A 16,187-nucleotide genomic window follows, 5' to 3' on the forward strand; every position below is an offset into this window, starting at 1 on the left:
GTTATAAAAAATACCCGTGTCCGTGTGGACAAGGCCCATGACTAAACTAAAACGCAGGGCTTAAATACAAGGGCAAACAAGCTAAACAAGATAACAAGGAGTTAAGGAGTTAGGAAAGTTCTTGTATTTTCCTTTGTTTTATTGTCCCTGATAGAATATTTAGTTTTCTGGGTTAAAGTAGTCTACTTTTTGTTTATTATTTTAGCCTGGTCTAGACCTGAAGTTACTTTTGCGTTCCCAAACATTGTCTAAACTCTTGGCAAAACTTGTTTCTCCTCTAAACCTCAATAAAAATAAGAACCAGAGAACTTTTTTAAGTAATCTGTTTGATTATTTTCCTTTATGTTTCACCCCTGAACCCTAGACCTTGGGTCGTAACAATGACAATGGGAACACTTTAAAATAAAAGACTTGAAAACATGGCCATTAAACAAAATTACAATCAATCTTGACAATTAATAACGAACATATTTTAATATGATTAATTAAAATGAAGGCACCCACAACAATTTGATCATGTTTTACACACTTTATATAGTAACCCTTTAATGTGACTTTTAGTGGCACGCAACTTTGAGTATTTTGATTTTCTTTCAATTAACTTTGCTAATGAAGAATATACAACTTACAGTATAAGATGTCTATAGACAGAAAAAAAGAGAGTTTGGTTGCAGTGGAGGAGTATGTGAATGTCTGGTGTTATGATTTGGTTGTCTATGGGTAATTTGTCTTTTTGGTCCTTGTTTATCTGTTCATGCTCCTTGTAGATCTGTCTTAGTGGCTGTTTGGAGTAGTCCCTCCTGCAAAGGGCTTGGAAGAGAGTTTTCTGGGCCAATTGGAAATCAGAGTCCTGGGTACATATCCTGGAAAATCTGATAATTTGAGAATTAACGATACCTTTGAAGGTATGTGAGGATGGTAACTTTTTTGGTGTAGAATTGCATGTGCATTTTTTTTTAATGACCCTACAAGTTTGCTTAAACCATCGAAATATGAGGAAAATATTTTTATATTTATATATATTTTTTAAATATATTTTTAAATATGAGGGAAGAACAAAACACTAAACTTAGTGAAGGTATTTATCTGACAAGATTATTTGGCAAAAAAGGCAAACTACAGCTACAGGTTTTAGAAAAACAAAAAAGCTCACAGGAAAAAAAAAAAAAGCATACATTGTCTGCTACATAATCATTAATTAATATTTCATTGGTCCCCTCATATTTTTTCATGTGTTCATAATTTGTTTGAATGACAGAATGTCCACAGAATTTGGCATGTTTCATTGTATTATCACAAATAAAAACAAGTGACTCCAAGCACAACTACACCACATATGCTTACAAAATCTTTAACACATTTTTTATATTATTTGAATAAAGGGTGAATGTCAATTTTCCTATGTTGGACAATAACTTTTGGCCACTACTCTATGGCTGTTCATTGACTTTCCCACTGATCTTCAAACCATGCGGCAAAAGCAAGCCGCTTTTATGAGTATTTCGGGCTTCCCTGGAGTTGTTTGGAGCCATTGATGGAACTCTTGTTGGCATATCAATAGAAAAGGATTCTGTAGTGTCAAAATTAATTTGTGATAATTTTGCACAATGCAAAGCAATATATATATATTTTTAATAAATGTAAATATCAAAGTTTCGGTCTTCATTAAATTATTTTATTATAAATACATTAAATGATTGGTGTCATGCTGCAGTGACCTCACCCTTGCAGGCTCACTATTGGCTGATTGAGTGGTTGAGGGCGGCCATTTTGGGCTGACATCATTGTAGTACTTAGTTCACAACACTTAAAGAGGCTACATGCAACTTTTTCCCCAAAATAAACGTAACAATAGCCTTTTTATTTGACCATTTATGACTCAAACATCTCCTGATGAGCATACTGACACCTTGTCAGCTCACAGTGGGTGCACCTATAAGCCTGTATCCTATTTTTCCTATTTTCTGTCGGATCGGATTTTTCGCACGCTGTCTGCGGATGTGACGTCAAGCGCGTTCATGTTAAACGTTTCAGATCACTCTGCCACCACCGCTAGTCAGCAAACAAACTTAGTTTCTCAAACAATATATGTATTTGACTGTTCTTACCTCTGTAAACATAATGTTGACTTCTTTGCAGCGGATGACTTGTGAAGTGTGCACGTACAAGAGCGAGCAGAAAGGAAGAGCAGTTCCGTTTTTTGGCCACAGGTGTCAGTCGCGAGTTTAAATTTCAGAAAATCGCATGTAGCCTCTTTAAGTGCCACTTCAGTCAGCACTTAAGAATCAGTCTTAGGCCTGGTTCACACCGGACGCCGAAGCGACGCGTAAGCGGCGCGGAACGGAGGCCGCTTCCTTTCGGCGCCCATGTTAACCTATGGTGTCGTTCACACCAGACGCGGAGCGCCGCGCCATGCCGCGGCCGGCCCGCGCCGTGAAGCGCCAGTTTCGGCGTCTGGTCTATTTTTTGCGCGAGCCGCGAGTGATCCGCGTCAATTCCGGCAGGAATATAATGCAATATAAGCAATTTTCAAAAATTAAAATACCGCGAGTGACAAATGCGATCATATTTGTGTATCTAAACAGACTAGAAAGATGAAAACAAACAAAGAAAAAACACAACAAAATAGATTTAATAAATTTGAAGAGAGGATGTATATTTCAACGGTATATCTACACTACTACTGTCTACCATATTCTCTCTCTGGCTGCGTGTGTGTCTCGACAACGGATTAATAAAAGAAGTGTACAAACTTCTTGGTTACAGAAACATGGTGTATTCATTTTATGAGGTTATTTACCCATGATGTAAACAACTGAGCAGAAGCGCTTGTCGACCACCGCGGAGAATACGCGTCTGGTGTGAACAGGCAGGCGCCGGACCGCGCGTGATTTTCCGTTCCGCGCAGCTTCCGCGTCGCTTCGGCGTCCGGTGTACACCAGGCGTTAGAGTTACTGAAAGTTGCTTTTAGTTTTTTTTAAAAGTCTTAGACAAGTCCTACTTTTACTAAGAATTTTTGTAAGAATCTTTTACTAAGAGCATTTCTAAGAAATGTTATACATACGGGCCCTGCTATTTAGATTATTGATCTTAATTAATGACATTTAAAACCTGGTTCATATTTCGTGCTAAATTACTTTTGATATTTTCGTCTTTACGAAAATAATCGCTATACTAAATTACAGTATTTTTAAACTGTCCAGGCTTTCCAGTTACTGCATTCAAACACTGCTGTAGCAAAACATTGAAAGCTGAACCAACCATAAGAAAAGTGTAGATGAATGTACCGGAGTAAAACAAAATACCTCAAAATACCAAAATAACAGAAACCTGTTTGAAATTATTTTATGTGTATTGTACAGAACTTTGTCAATCAATTTAAAACAATTAACTAAATAATCACATTTTTCTGTAATTAAATGTGATCAATCGCATCTAACATTGACGTTTTAATATATTTTATATTATAATACTTTCACATTGAATGTTGAATATATATATATTACAGCAAACCTAACATATAACAATGTCTGATTTTTGAGCACAGATCAGAAAATGAAGGCTGAGAAATACATTTTATAGTTCTCTATGATGTCTTCACTGTCTGTTATTACTTTTAAGTTCCTCTCTGCTGATGCAGTTTTGGTCAAAGTCATGTGAAATTGGAGTTGGTCTGTCTTGGCAGAAATACTAAATTCAGTTCAGTCACATTTAGGTTTGGGAACTGAGAATCGGTAGTGTTTTTTTTTTAAATACCGGAACCGTGCGGAACCGGTTCTGGTGTGATGTGTGGGCGAAGTGCTGAGTGCTTATCCTTTAATAGCAACGTCTCACCTCATGAATATTAAAATAGTAATGAATGCACTGAAACACGGATGTCTACGGTTGCAACCAAAGTAGAGTAAATTACTTTTTGAATGTTGCTTCATATAACGAGTGTTTCGATTACATCGGATGCTCCAAAGCGTTCATAAGACAAGTGACTGTTTAAGCTGCAGTCTGTAACCTTTTTTCTGTTCAAAATTTACAAAATGTAATGAGCGAGTAGCCTACATCATGAATGCATTTTCCAAACCGTGTTTTTGTATTATCCTGAATCACTATGGTAAGCCTATATAATAACTTTAATTGTTTATATTCAGACTACTTAACACTGATCGGGACCGCTGCGAAGTAGCCCAGTACCTGCATGACTCGTCATAGACGTAGACAGAGAGAAGGAGCTCTGGCTACAGTGTTCTTCCACAAGAAGCTTGCAGTTTTAGTGTTTATTAACCGCTAGAGCGCCAAAAGTTACGGACTGCAGCTTTAAAAAATGTATTTGTCATTGAATCATTCATTCAAAAGACTCGTTCAAAAACGCTGATTCATCCAGTAATGAAACAAGTGAAGTGTTTTTTTTATTAGGCTAGTTGTTTAACAATTTTAATGGAATCGGAACCAGAATCGTTTGGCAGAACCGAAACCGGACAATTTCCCAACGATTCCCAACCCTAGTCACATGTGTCTTCAATGTAAGAAAAAACAAATATGTCTGCGAAGACAAAAAAGCAAAACAAGAAAAGGCAGTAATAAAGACCCCTGATCTGAAAAAGAGATGTTTTGAATAGAACATAAACTCTTTTTTAATATAAAGATTATACTACATTAAACTGTATGTTTGCTTTATTATTATATTATATTATAGGTTAAAACATTTTAACATTACAGCGTTTATATAATAGAATATAGCACAGAAAACTTTTAAAACATAAAAGCTCTAAAACAAACTCTATTTTTAGGAAATGAGAATTAGAGGACGCTGACTCTAAAATGAGTTCTCCATCTCCTGAATGAAACTGTGTCACTGAGGAGTGATCAGTCCATGATGAATCTTCCCCTTGAATTCAGTGATGCAGTGACCTCTGACCCCAGGTGAGACACTATTTTTGCATTTAACACACAATTTTATCTATGTACAGTATATGTAATTGGTGCATTCACGGTTTAGCTAGTACTCTAAAATGCCATTTTTTCTTTTGTCAGTATCAGCAGGAGACAGAGATCAGAGTCCGCAGAACCCAGCTGTGTGTCTGTGAAGAGCAACACATCCATGGATCACCCATTTCAATTCAGTGATGAACAAGTGACCTCTGACCCTCTGTTAGTATAAACATGAAATTGCAAATTCACTGTAGTACAACTCATATAAATAGTGATTTAAGAGACTCAGTGAAGTAACACTAATGTACTTAAGCATTTGCATACAATCTAAAATCAATATCATATTGATCTATAATGGTTACTGTAATCACTGTCATTTTGTTACTCTTTTCTTTTTAATTTCAACAGGAAGGAGATATATGAACCGATTAGATCTGTGCCCCCATCTACATCCCACTATCAGACCCATATCAGACATGACAAAACTGAAGCAGTCCTGCAGACACACACGCTGGAGACTGGATACCTGCAGAGAGTCAAAGACCAGCACAAAACCAGCATGAAGAACAAGTATGAGAGATTATTTGAGGGAAACAAGCTCCAAGAGAATGAAACCCTCCTGAGCAGGATCTACACACAGCTCTACATCATAGAGGGAGAGAGAGAAAGAGTTAAGGAAGAACATGAGTTTTTACAGATGGAAAAAACACAACACTCACAAGACAATGCAGTCTACTGCAATGACATCTTTAAAAACTCACCTGAACCAGGATGTGAGGATAAAGACCAAATCAAGACTGTTCTTACTAAAGGTATCGCTGGAATTGGAAAAAACGTCTCTATGCAGAAGTTTGTTCTGGACTGGGCCGAGGGAAAAGCCAATCAGGATGTAGATTTCATGTTTGTACTTCCATTTCGAGAGCTGAACTTGATTGGAGATCATCAGTACAGTCTTCACAGACTTCTGATGGACTTTCATCCTGAACTTCAAGATGTGGACTCAAAGATTTATAAAGAGTGCAGAGTTGTATTCATCTTTGATGGTCTGGATGAAAGCAGAATGACACTGTTCTCAGATGCTCAAAATGTTTCTGATGTCACTAAGACTTCATCAGTGGGTGTATTGATTTCAAACCTCATGAAAGGAGAGCTTCTTCCCTCTGCTCTCATCTGGATCACCTCCAGACCAGCAGCAGCCAATCAGATCCCCAGCAAATACATCAACCGTGTGACAGATATTCAGGGATTTGATGAGCCTCAAAAGGAGGAATATTTCAGGAAGAGAATCAGTGATGAGCATCAAGCCACCAGAATCATCTCACACATCAGAAGAGCAAGAAGCCTCAATCTCATGTGCCACATACCCATCTTCTGCTGGATCTCATCCACTGTGTTTCAAATCATTCTGAAACTAGATCTCAGTGCAGAAATCCCTCAAACTCTGACTGAAATGTACATCCAGTTCCTGCTGATTCAGATCAACATGAGGAATCAGAAGTATGAAGAGAGAAGTACAGAGAAACTCCTGCAGTCTAACAGAGAAGTGATTGTGAAACTTGCTGAACTGGCTTTTAAACAGCTGATGAAGGGCAATGTGATGTTCTATGAGGAGGACCTGAGAGAGAGTTGCATAGACGTCACTGATGCCTCAGTGTATTCTGGGATTTGCACTGAGATCTTTAAGGAGGAATCTGTGATAAATCAGAGAAAAGTCTACAGCTTCATTCATTTGAGCATCCAGGAGTTTCTTGCTGCTTTCCATGTGTTTTACTGTTATTTAAACAGCACCATGGAGACCCTTAAGTTTTTTGATTCAATGTATAATCTGCTTAAAGGTGTAGTAGATAAAGCCCTTGAGAGTGAGAATGGACATCTGGATCTGTTTCTGCGGTTCCTGCTGGGGGTCTCACTGGAGTCCAATCAGAGACTCTTACAGGATCTACTAAAACAAACAGAGAACAGCTCAGAGAGCATCAAGAGAACTGCGCAGTACATCAAAGAGAAGATCAAAGATGGACATGAACTCTCCACTGAAAGATCCATCAATCTGTTCCTCTGTCTGCTGCAAATTAAAGATCAGACTCTGTCCAGAGAGATTCAGGAGTTTGTGAAATCAGACAAAAATCAGACACTCTCTCCTGCTCACTCTTCAACAATTGCCTACATGCTTCAGATTTCAGAGGAGGTGCTGGATGAGCTGGACCTCAAGAAATATAACACATCAGATGAGGGTAGAAGAAGACTGATACCAGCTGTGGTCAACTGCAGAAAAGCCCTGTGAGTGATTTAATCCTGTCTTTCAATTAAGATTTTTTATGAATGAAAGTTTCTGTTGTCATGCCAAGTAAAACATCTTGTATCATTTATTTTCAGAATGCAATATAGCTGATATTATTGAAATACCCATTGTAGAAAGAGGTTAAGAATTTAATTCTTATGTGCTTTTCTCTTTTTCAGTCTCGCTGGCTGTAATCTCTCTGGTCAGTCTTTTGAAATTGTGTCATCAGCTCTACAATCCTCAAACTGTGTCTTGAGAGAGCTGGACCTGAGTAACAATGACCTGCAGGATTCAGGAGTTAGGCTGCTCTCTGATGGACTGAAGAGTGCAACCTGTCAGCTAGAGATACTAAGGTATTAAGAACAAAGAAGAGATAATGTACAGTCAGTCAGTCAGTCATAATGGTAATGTGTCTGTAGATTATCTGTGTGTCTGTAGGTTGTCTGGCTGTATGGTAACAGAGGAAGGCTGCAGTTATGTGTCTTCAGCTCTGAGTTCAAACCCCTCACACCTGAGAGAGCTGGATCTGAGCTACAATCATCCAGGAGAACCGGGAGTCCAGCTGCTAAACAACAAACTGAAGGATCCAAACTACAGACTGAAGATACTTAAGTATGTGTAGCAGTAAGAGCCTTATTTGGTTTTACAGTAGATTGCTAATACTGTAAATCTCAGTTGATTAAATTAAAGTTGAACAAACTGTGAATATTACCCACTTAAATTTAAATGCCTAAGTAAATTATTGCTTAAATACAGTGTTATGTCACGCAGCATAATTCCTATAGCACTTCATACAATATAGACTGTTTCAAAGCAGCTTCACAGTAATAAACAGGAAAATAATATAATTTTGTTGCAAAGTTTTAAATTATTAAACAAACACAAATTCAGCTGTAAACCAGCTCTATAGAGAATAATAGGGGGTGGGGCTGAATTTGTATTTGTTTAATAATTTATATCTGGGCAGCAGTAGTAATTTGGAAAAGATACAAGATCATAAACAGTCAAAATAATCATCAAAGATGAGGATATTGGGCCTTCAGAGCCAAAGCAGTATGTATAATTTCTGGTCACACTTTAGTTTACGGTTCAATTCTCACTATCAGCTACAACTTTTGACATAATTACTGCTTATTAATAGTAAGTAAGGTAGATGGTTAGTTTAGGTATTGGGTAGGATTAAGGGATGTAGGCAGAATAAGGCAATAATATGTGCTTTATAATTACTACTAAACATCTGATATCCTAGTAGTATGCATGCTATTAAACAACTAGTTAACCCTCTGGGGACCACAAACGCGCCCGCGCGTTTTGCTCGTTTTTTTTTTTTAGCAATGAAAATAAACACTAAATGCTCTGTTAATTTTGATCTTTCATTTTCGTGTAGTACATCAATCGATCCTGTTCAGTTTCTATTTTTTTTCTGTATACTCACAATAAAAATAAAGTGTTTTGCTTTTTGACAAATAAAGAAAAATTAACATGATGCGATTTCTGCCTTCTCTCTGTCAGTAAACTCCCATTTGAAACGCGTTCGAAAATGATCTATAACTCCGCGAAAATTCAGTCAAACAGGCAAACAGACCCACGGGCATAAAGCTTGCGATCGCATCTTTTAAATGAAGTCATTTATATAAAAAACAAATATTCTCAGCTTCTGTAATCTGTATAAAAAGAGAGCGACTCCTGTCGAGCTCATTACGACCTAATTCACAGTAATGTGACCACTCCCCGGAGAGCGCGTGCTATTCAAACGCAAATTCTGAGAACTATTTCATAGCTGTGAAACGCCCACATCAGCTGTAAACAAAGCGCGTCGCGACTCCTCGCGAGTGAGACATTATAGCCTACCTTATGGAGAAAAGATTCCTCAGAACAGTGCTGATGAGGAGCAATATCTCCTGAAATGAGGAGCAGATTCCGCTGAGGAGTGAGGTAGGCTGTTTTCTTTTCTCACGTGTGGAATAACGTTATGGAATAACGTTAGTGTAGGCCTATGTAAACCGCAAAAAGATGAATCGCATTTCTATAATATGACTCGCCTTTCTGTGAGATGAATGAAGGGGACATATTTGTAAAGACTGTTTAGCCTAAATATGAATCGCGCGTCTGTGTGTGAAAGAATAAACTGCTTTGCTATAGCCTACTGAGATGAGTAAAAATCGACTGGAATATGTTGAAATAAAATGTATTTGTATAAGCAACGTATTAAACTGCAAAAAAAATACTATTTTTGTCAAAAATAAATTCATAGACTAAGATGTTAGATGTTCCAATGTTGGTTATATTCAAACTAATGAATACATATGATAAAATGTAGGCCTATATTTTGAAGCTAGAACTCAAAGGGACAACATCCATTAGTCAAAAGTCTTGTGGACACATATTTAATATGTGTTTTGTGGTCTTAATTCAGCAACTTTCATTTTAATTTTTTCCAATAACCACGCATAAACATTATTCTCTTAAAAATACAAACATCTACATACACGTTGCTCGCATATTATGGTAGCCCTGTTTGTGCTATATAGAGTGAATTTACACCTTTGCCATTAACATGTTTATAAATAACTGAAAAAAGCACAAATGTCAAGGCATGTCAGAACATCTCAAGGACCCCAAAAACAGCTTGGTCCCCAGAGGGTTAATAGTGAGAATTGGTGTCACAGTTGTGTTCAGTTGGACTTGGTTTGCACTTTTTCCCTGCCTGAGTTTGTTAACATAATGACCTAGTTAATACTTCCATTCAGTTAGACACCACACAATTAAGGATTTTTGGGACAAAAAAGAGGTTGCGAGAAGCCTTGAATTGAGCCACACCCCTTAAATCGTAGGGGGTTGCAAATCGTGCCCAAAATCAAGCTTAAAATCTTCAAGTATGTGGCCAGCCTTAGGGGATAGAATATACAATTTATACAGTATAAAAATCATAATGTCTAGACAAAGTCCCTATGAAACATGAAAAACCAACATGTGTGTGTGTCATGACTTGTATGCCTGCATGCAAGATGAGTGTCATCCAATGCAGAGTTCAGACATGTTACAATAGTCTCTGTGTCAGATTATCCGATTGTTACTCCCAAGATCTTGTCTTGGACAAGAAAGCAGGGTTTCCGCGTAGTCGTCCACTATGACACACTATACAGGATGGATTGTGCCAAAATCTGGCTGATATATAGTATTCTTTTTTTTTTTTACCACTCATTTTAATTGTGCCATTATGTCACTGTGCCAAAATAGTAAAATCATTTCATTAGTCTATTGAATATTATTTGTTAGTGTGTGTGTTTTTGTCTCATTTTAGTTTGGACCATGGAGGACATTTAAGGATAAGACCAGGCCTGAGAAAATGTAAGTCCACACACGCACAGGGTTTTAATGTTTTATGGGGACTTTTGCATTTTATACTGTACAAACTGTTTATTTTATCCCCTGACCTTAACCCTACATCTAAATCACAAAAAAAAAAACTTTCTGCATTTTTACATTTTCAAAAAACATCACTTAGTACGATTTATAAGCTGGTTTCCTCATGGGGACAAAAAATTTCGGATATTACCATCTTTGTAGGGACAAATAACAGGTTTACCAGGACCACACACACACACACACACACACACACACGTACATATTAATGATGTCATTGATGTTCTGATCTGTCTTTCTATGTTCAGATGCCTGTGATCTCACACTGGATCCAAACACAGCACACAATCAACTCATTCTGACTGAAGGGAACAAAAAAGCAACATTTGAGGCAGAGCACCAGCCATATCCTGATCATCCAGAGAGATTTGTGACCCATGAGCAGGTACTGTGTCGAGAGAGTCTGACCGGACGCTGTTACTGGGAGGTTACATGGGTTGGCTCTGGTCATATAGCAGTGACATATAAAGAAATCTGCAGGAAAGAAGGGAGCGAATGTCGGGTTGGACGCAATGAAAAGTCCTGGACGCTTTTCTTTTGTGATAAGCTGTACACTTTTTGGCACAATAGTAAGAACATTGACATACCTGCACCTTCACCCTCCTCTAACACAGTAGGAGTGTATCTGGACTGGTCGGCTAACATTCTGTCCTTCTACAGCGTCTCTGACACTCACACACTCACACATTTACACACATTCACCCCGAAATTTACTGAACCTGTCTATGCTGGATTTGTAGTTTATCCCGAGTCTTCATTGTCTCTTGACTCAGATTGACCTGCAGTGAGAAACCACAGAAATTCATATTGAAGCCATTTTCCACCTCTGAGCAAAATTAAATTAAAATGAATTGTGACATTATTAATTGCTTTCTTTCTTACAATTATGAAAGTTACAATTGTAAGCTATAGTCACGTTGGTTGTAAGCATCTGTAACCCTGGTAGGCGGAAATTTCTATTCTAACCCCCTAACACGATTTCACTTCTCTGTTGTAATCATATAATTTTAAGCCACTAAACTCTAGGAACGTTTTCAGTCCAATGATCCAGTAAGCAAATGCATTTAAACAATTAGTTCAAAACAGCACTAAATCAGTGTTAATTTTGGTGACGAATAATTTATTAACAACATTTTTTCACTGACGAAAACAAGAAGATTATCAAGCACTGCTCGGAGACGTGAAGGTTGAGGATCCAAATGCATAAATTTACTGAAAGGGTAATCCAGAATCAAAACGTAACCTGTGACGAATGACATCAAAGTCAAGTCAAGTCACTTTTATTTGTATAGAAAACCGTGATGTCATCGTCCAGCTCAGTTCAGCTCTCATATAATGGTGTCAATGCAGGCAGATCAATATTATTGTTGAATAATAAATTAAATGTCCCCAACCAGGGCTCGACAAGAAGCACTACCCGAAGGCCCGGGGCCAGTGTGAATGACGCTCGGGACAGTTGAGGGAACTGTCACTTATGCCTGGCTCACACTACAGGAGTTTTAGGCCGATTTATGCCCGATTTCCCCCTCCCGAGAATCGGAGAAAAAATCTTGTCGAGGACCTCGATCGGTTGCGATGTTCGGCGCAGATTATCTGGTAATGTGAGGCGTTCACAGATCGAATCTTGCCCCTCCCGATCTGCTCTCACACAAATCGGGCTCGCCCCGATCATATCAAACATGTTTGATATTTATCGGGATGAGCAAGATTGTGATTACGTCAGTACGACGAGACGGAAGTGACGGACATTTCGAAATGGCGACCGCGAAACTTGCAACACGGATCCGTTGGACTTCGGAGATGGAGGAGTGACTTGTTGAAATGTGGCAACAACATGACTGCCTATACAACGTTTCTTCAAAAGTGTACCATAACCGCACCGATAAAGAGAAGAGCTGGGGAGAAATCGCATCTGTTTTAAAAGTACCAGGTGCTGAATTTCTAAATATATTAATTCACCATTTTCTCATCCACACTCGTTTATTCTTCCGCTTTTGGTTTTTCTCTCAACAAACGATCATTATTGATACAGCAAGTTTTTGTGTTACAGTATCCATTTAGTTTACATCCGCTTTCCCGCTTCCGTCTGCTGCGTAGATCACGTGAGGCGCTTCCTCTGGCACGATAATCTTAGTAACATTTTGTAGTGTGTGATGCGCCGTGATTTTTCAAATCTTGTAGTATGAGCATGTTTAAGATTTGAGGTAAGAAAATCTGCAAAGATTCTCCTTAAGTGTGTGCTGCAACCAGATTTCAAAATTGGTTAGGATTTTAAAACTCCTGTAGTGTGAGCCAGGCATTACACAATCGGGCCAGTGCTGTAGGTGTGTGTGATATATCGTCTATGATACCGTAATTGTTGATTTAATGATCGGACATTATCGAGTATGTCCCTCACTTTACAAAAAAACAAACAAAAACACACCAATTGAGTGCACGCATAAACTATAGGATGTAGTCTAGTAGATTAGACTAGCGTACATGCACATTTAGTGTATGCTTTTATGGCATGATGTAGTCTATTAAAATGTATTTAGAATGCCCCTATATAGAATTCCAAGCCCCACAGTCATGTACAGAGGGAAAGTGCTTTATTTTGAGGTCAAAACTGTTTTGTTTTTTTAAAGTTTGTATTTAAAATACAATAATGTGTACATAACTATCAAATATATGACTTAAATGACATTAAAAAACAAAATGCTGAATAAATATTATAAAATATATAATGAAAGTAGTGGTCCACTGGACTTGTGTCACTGGTGTTACTGTTTAACAAAACTCTTATTTTGAAATAAAAATCACACTGATGACATCACTTGACTTCCTTCTTTCAATTTTCTGGAGATCTATGAAGAGAAGCCCACAGGTAAGTCCACTGTCTCTTTTCAGTCATCAGAAATGTTCTCATTATCTCATGATTTCAAATGAAGCTTTTAGTTGAACTCACTGGTATGATCTCCTTTATTGTTTGGGAATTGTAAAAAACTAGAATACAAATGGATTAAACTACTTAATTTAGTGAGTATACCATGATTGACAATGTGGTTTGATACCTTGCAGCAGCCATTTTGTAAAATGCAGTTTTCATGAAAATTGTCACTGGTGTTACTGTCACCTTCCTTATGGGTAACACCAGTGAAGATCAGTAACTGTAGCTACCTGGCTTAAGAAAGGTTTGACTCTTTGACTGATGATTCCCACATAGGGTGACCAGACGTCCCGAAAAATTCGTGACAGTCCCGAAATCCAAGCAGTCCTGCCCTAAATCGAAATCCTGCCCTAATTGTCCCGAAAATTAGAACAAAGTCTCAAGAGCAGACTCTCGAGTAGTTATAGTCTGATAGAATATTAAAAACTGCTCATGGTCGTCCTGCAGCCAGCTCCTGTCGGCTACCCACAGTATTCATAGACAGTAAAAGAACGTAGATAGCTGCAGTAGCCTAGGCTACGTAGACTATAGTAGGCGTAGGCGGCAAGGTTCTGGACCCCCGAGCAAGGTATCCAAAACAGGGTTCTGGATTTCTTTGAACAGGCAGCCGAGAGCGCAGATGCTGTCACAGACACCTTACTGCAGAAGTTAGTAGAACACAAACTCAGCATCCATAACGTATCGGCCTTCTCAGCTGACAGTGCGGCTGTGAATTATGGCAGAAAGCACTCAATTTACCAAAATCTAAAACAACACAACAGCAAGATCCTGCCAGCAAACTGCCCAGCTCACATAGTACTTAATGCAGTAAAACGTGCCAGCAATGTGCTGAAAACAGATGTAGAGTCTATAGTGATTAAATCATTCAATCATTTTAGCTGTTCTGCCAAGAGAGTCGCCACCCTCAAAGAAATGTTTGAATTTGCTGACATGGACTATCTTAAATTGTTGCGCCACGTCCCGACACGCTGGTTGAGCCTGCTCCCTGCAATTGACAGACTTATCAACACCTGGCCAGCTGTGCAGAGCTACTTCTTGTCGCTGGGAGGCGAAGAGTGCCCCCGTGTCATCTGGGATGCGCTCCGGGGTAACGAGCATGGAGAGGAAGATGAATGCAGCGAGCTGCAGGTCACTCTCTTCTTCTTGCAAAATGTTCTAAAGATTTTCTCTGGTGCTGTGCTGAGTCTTGAGAGTGACAATCTCATCTCAGTTGAAGTCTACGCGCTGATGAACGGCCTCCGAACCAAACTCCAGCAGCACAAAAAAGATGCTTTCTTCGGAGCAAAAGTTGACCGTGTCTTCGCGTCCTCTGTTACTTTTAGGGTTGACAGGCTCCGTGAAGAATTTATCAGCTTCTATGATACCGCGGAGCAATACCTGGAGAAATGGTTCAACTTCTCCGAAACTGGGCACCTGCTCAACCTCCAGTGTTTCAACCTTAAGGAAAGGCAAGACATAAGCTACCGGCAATTGACCACAGTTGTATCCGCCCTTCAAATGGATGAGGATCTTGACATGGATGAGCTCTACAACGAGAATTGTGCTCTGCAGGATGTCTTGCCAAAACTGGCGACACACAGCCACCCTGTAGGTGAGCTTTGGGCCCAAGCGCAGGTCTGCATTCCCACGGTATTCTAAGCTGTTGTCCTTCGTCCTGAGCATTCCCGTGAGCAATGCTTACTCAGAGCGGGTGTTTTCCATCATGAAAGGTGCCTGGACTGATGTTAGAAAAAGATGTTCAATTAACCTGGTCCGCAGCAAAATTAAAGTAAAAATGAATTTAGAAATGAGCTGTGGAGAATTCCACAAATTCATAATGGGAAAGCCGAGAGCGTTGGCGGCAGTGAAATCCTCTGCGAAATATGTCAGCGCCGAACCTCCTTCCCTCAGAGCATTGAAGATGGGTCGAGGCTGGGTCTTCCAACATGACAATGACCCGAAGCACACAGCCAGGATTACCAAGGAGTGGCTCTGTAAGAAGCATATCAAGGTTCTGCCGTGGCCTAGCCAGTCTCCAAACCTAAACCCAATAGAGAATCTTTGGAGGGAGCTCAAACTCCGTGTTTCTCAGCGACAGCCCAGAAACCTGACTAATCTAGAGAAGATCTGTGTGGAGGAGTGGGCCAAAATCCCTCCTGCAGTGTGTGCAAACCTGGAGAAAAACTACAGGAAACGTTTTACCTCTGTAATTGCAAACAAAGGCTACTGTACCAAATATTAACATTGATTTTCTCAGGTGTTCAAATACTTATTTGCAGCTGTATCATACAAATAAATAGTTACAAAATCATACATTGTGATTTCTGGATTTTTTTTTTTAGATTATGTCTCTCACAGTGGACATGCACCTACGATGACAATTTCAGACCCCTCCATGATTTCTAAGTGGGAGAACTTGCAAAATAGCAGGGTGTTCAAATACTTATTTTCCTCACTGTATATATGTGTGTATATATATCACACACAGATCAACAGTTGTTTCTTTTCATGTCCAATCAGAAATAAATTTGGAAGCAAAACTTTTCATTAATAATTTCTGGTATTTAATGAATACATTTTATCCTTGACATTTTTCTTGCAGCTTCTTTTATTTATTTTCTACTGATTATTGGAAGATTGTCATTTTTAGAT

General features: G+C 38.8%; 1 protein-coding gene across 1 annotated transcript; it reads left to right on the forward strand.

The window, feature by feature from the left end:
• The first annotated feature begins 766 nt into the window (after positions 1 to 766).
• On the forward strand, positions 767 to 13,358 carry LOC311081796 (NLR family CARD domain-containing protein 3-like). The gene is made up of 8 exons (XM_084112472.1): positions 767 to 905; positions 4,782 to 4,914; positions 5,026 to 5,142; positions 5,332 to 7,200; positions 7,381 to 7,554; positions 7,640 to 7,813; positions 10,506 to 10,552; positions 10,876 to 13,358. Exons 2-8 carry the CDS (start codon positions 4,865 to 4,867, stop codon positions 11,403 to 11,405), a joined length of 2,961 nt encoding a protein of 986 aa, XP_083968598.1. The 5' UTR covers positions 767 to 905; positions 4,782 to 4,864; the 3' UTR covers positions 11,406 to 13,358.
• Positions 13,359 to 16,187: the final 2,829 nt, after the last annotated feature.

This window comes from Abramis brama (assembly GCF_963993115.1).
Source record: "Abramis brama genome assembly, chromosome: 4".
Lineage (NCBI taxonomy): Eukaryota > Metazoa > Chordata > Actinopteri > Cypriniformes > Leuciscidae > Abramis > Abramis brama.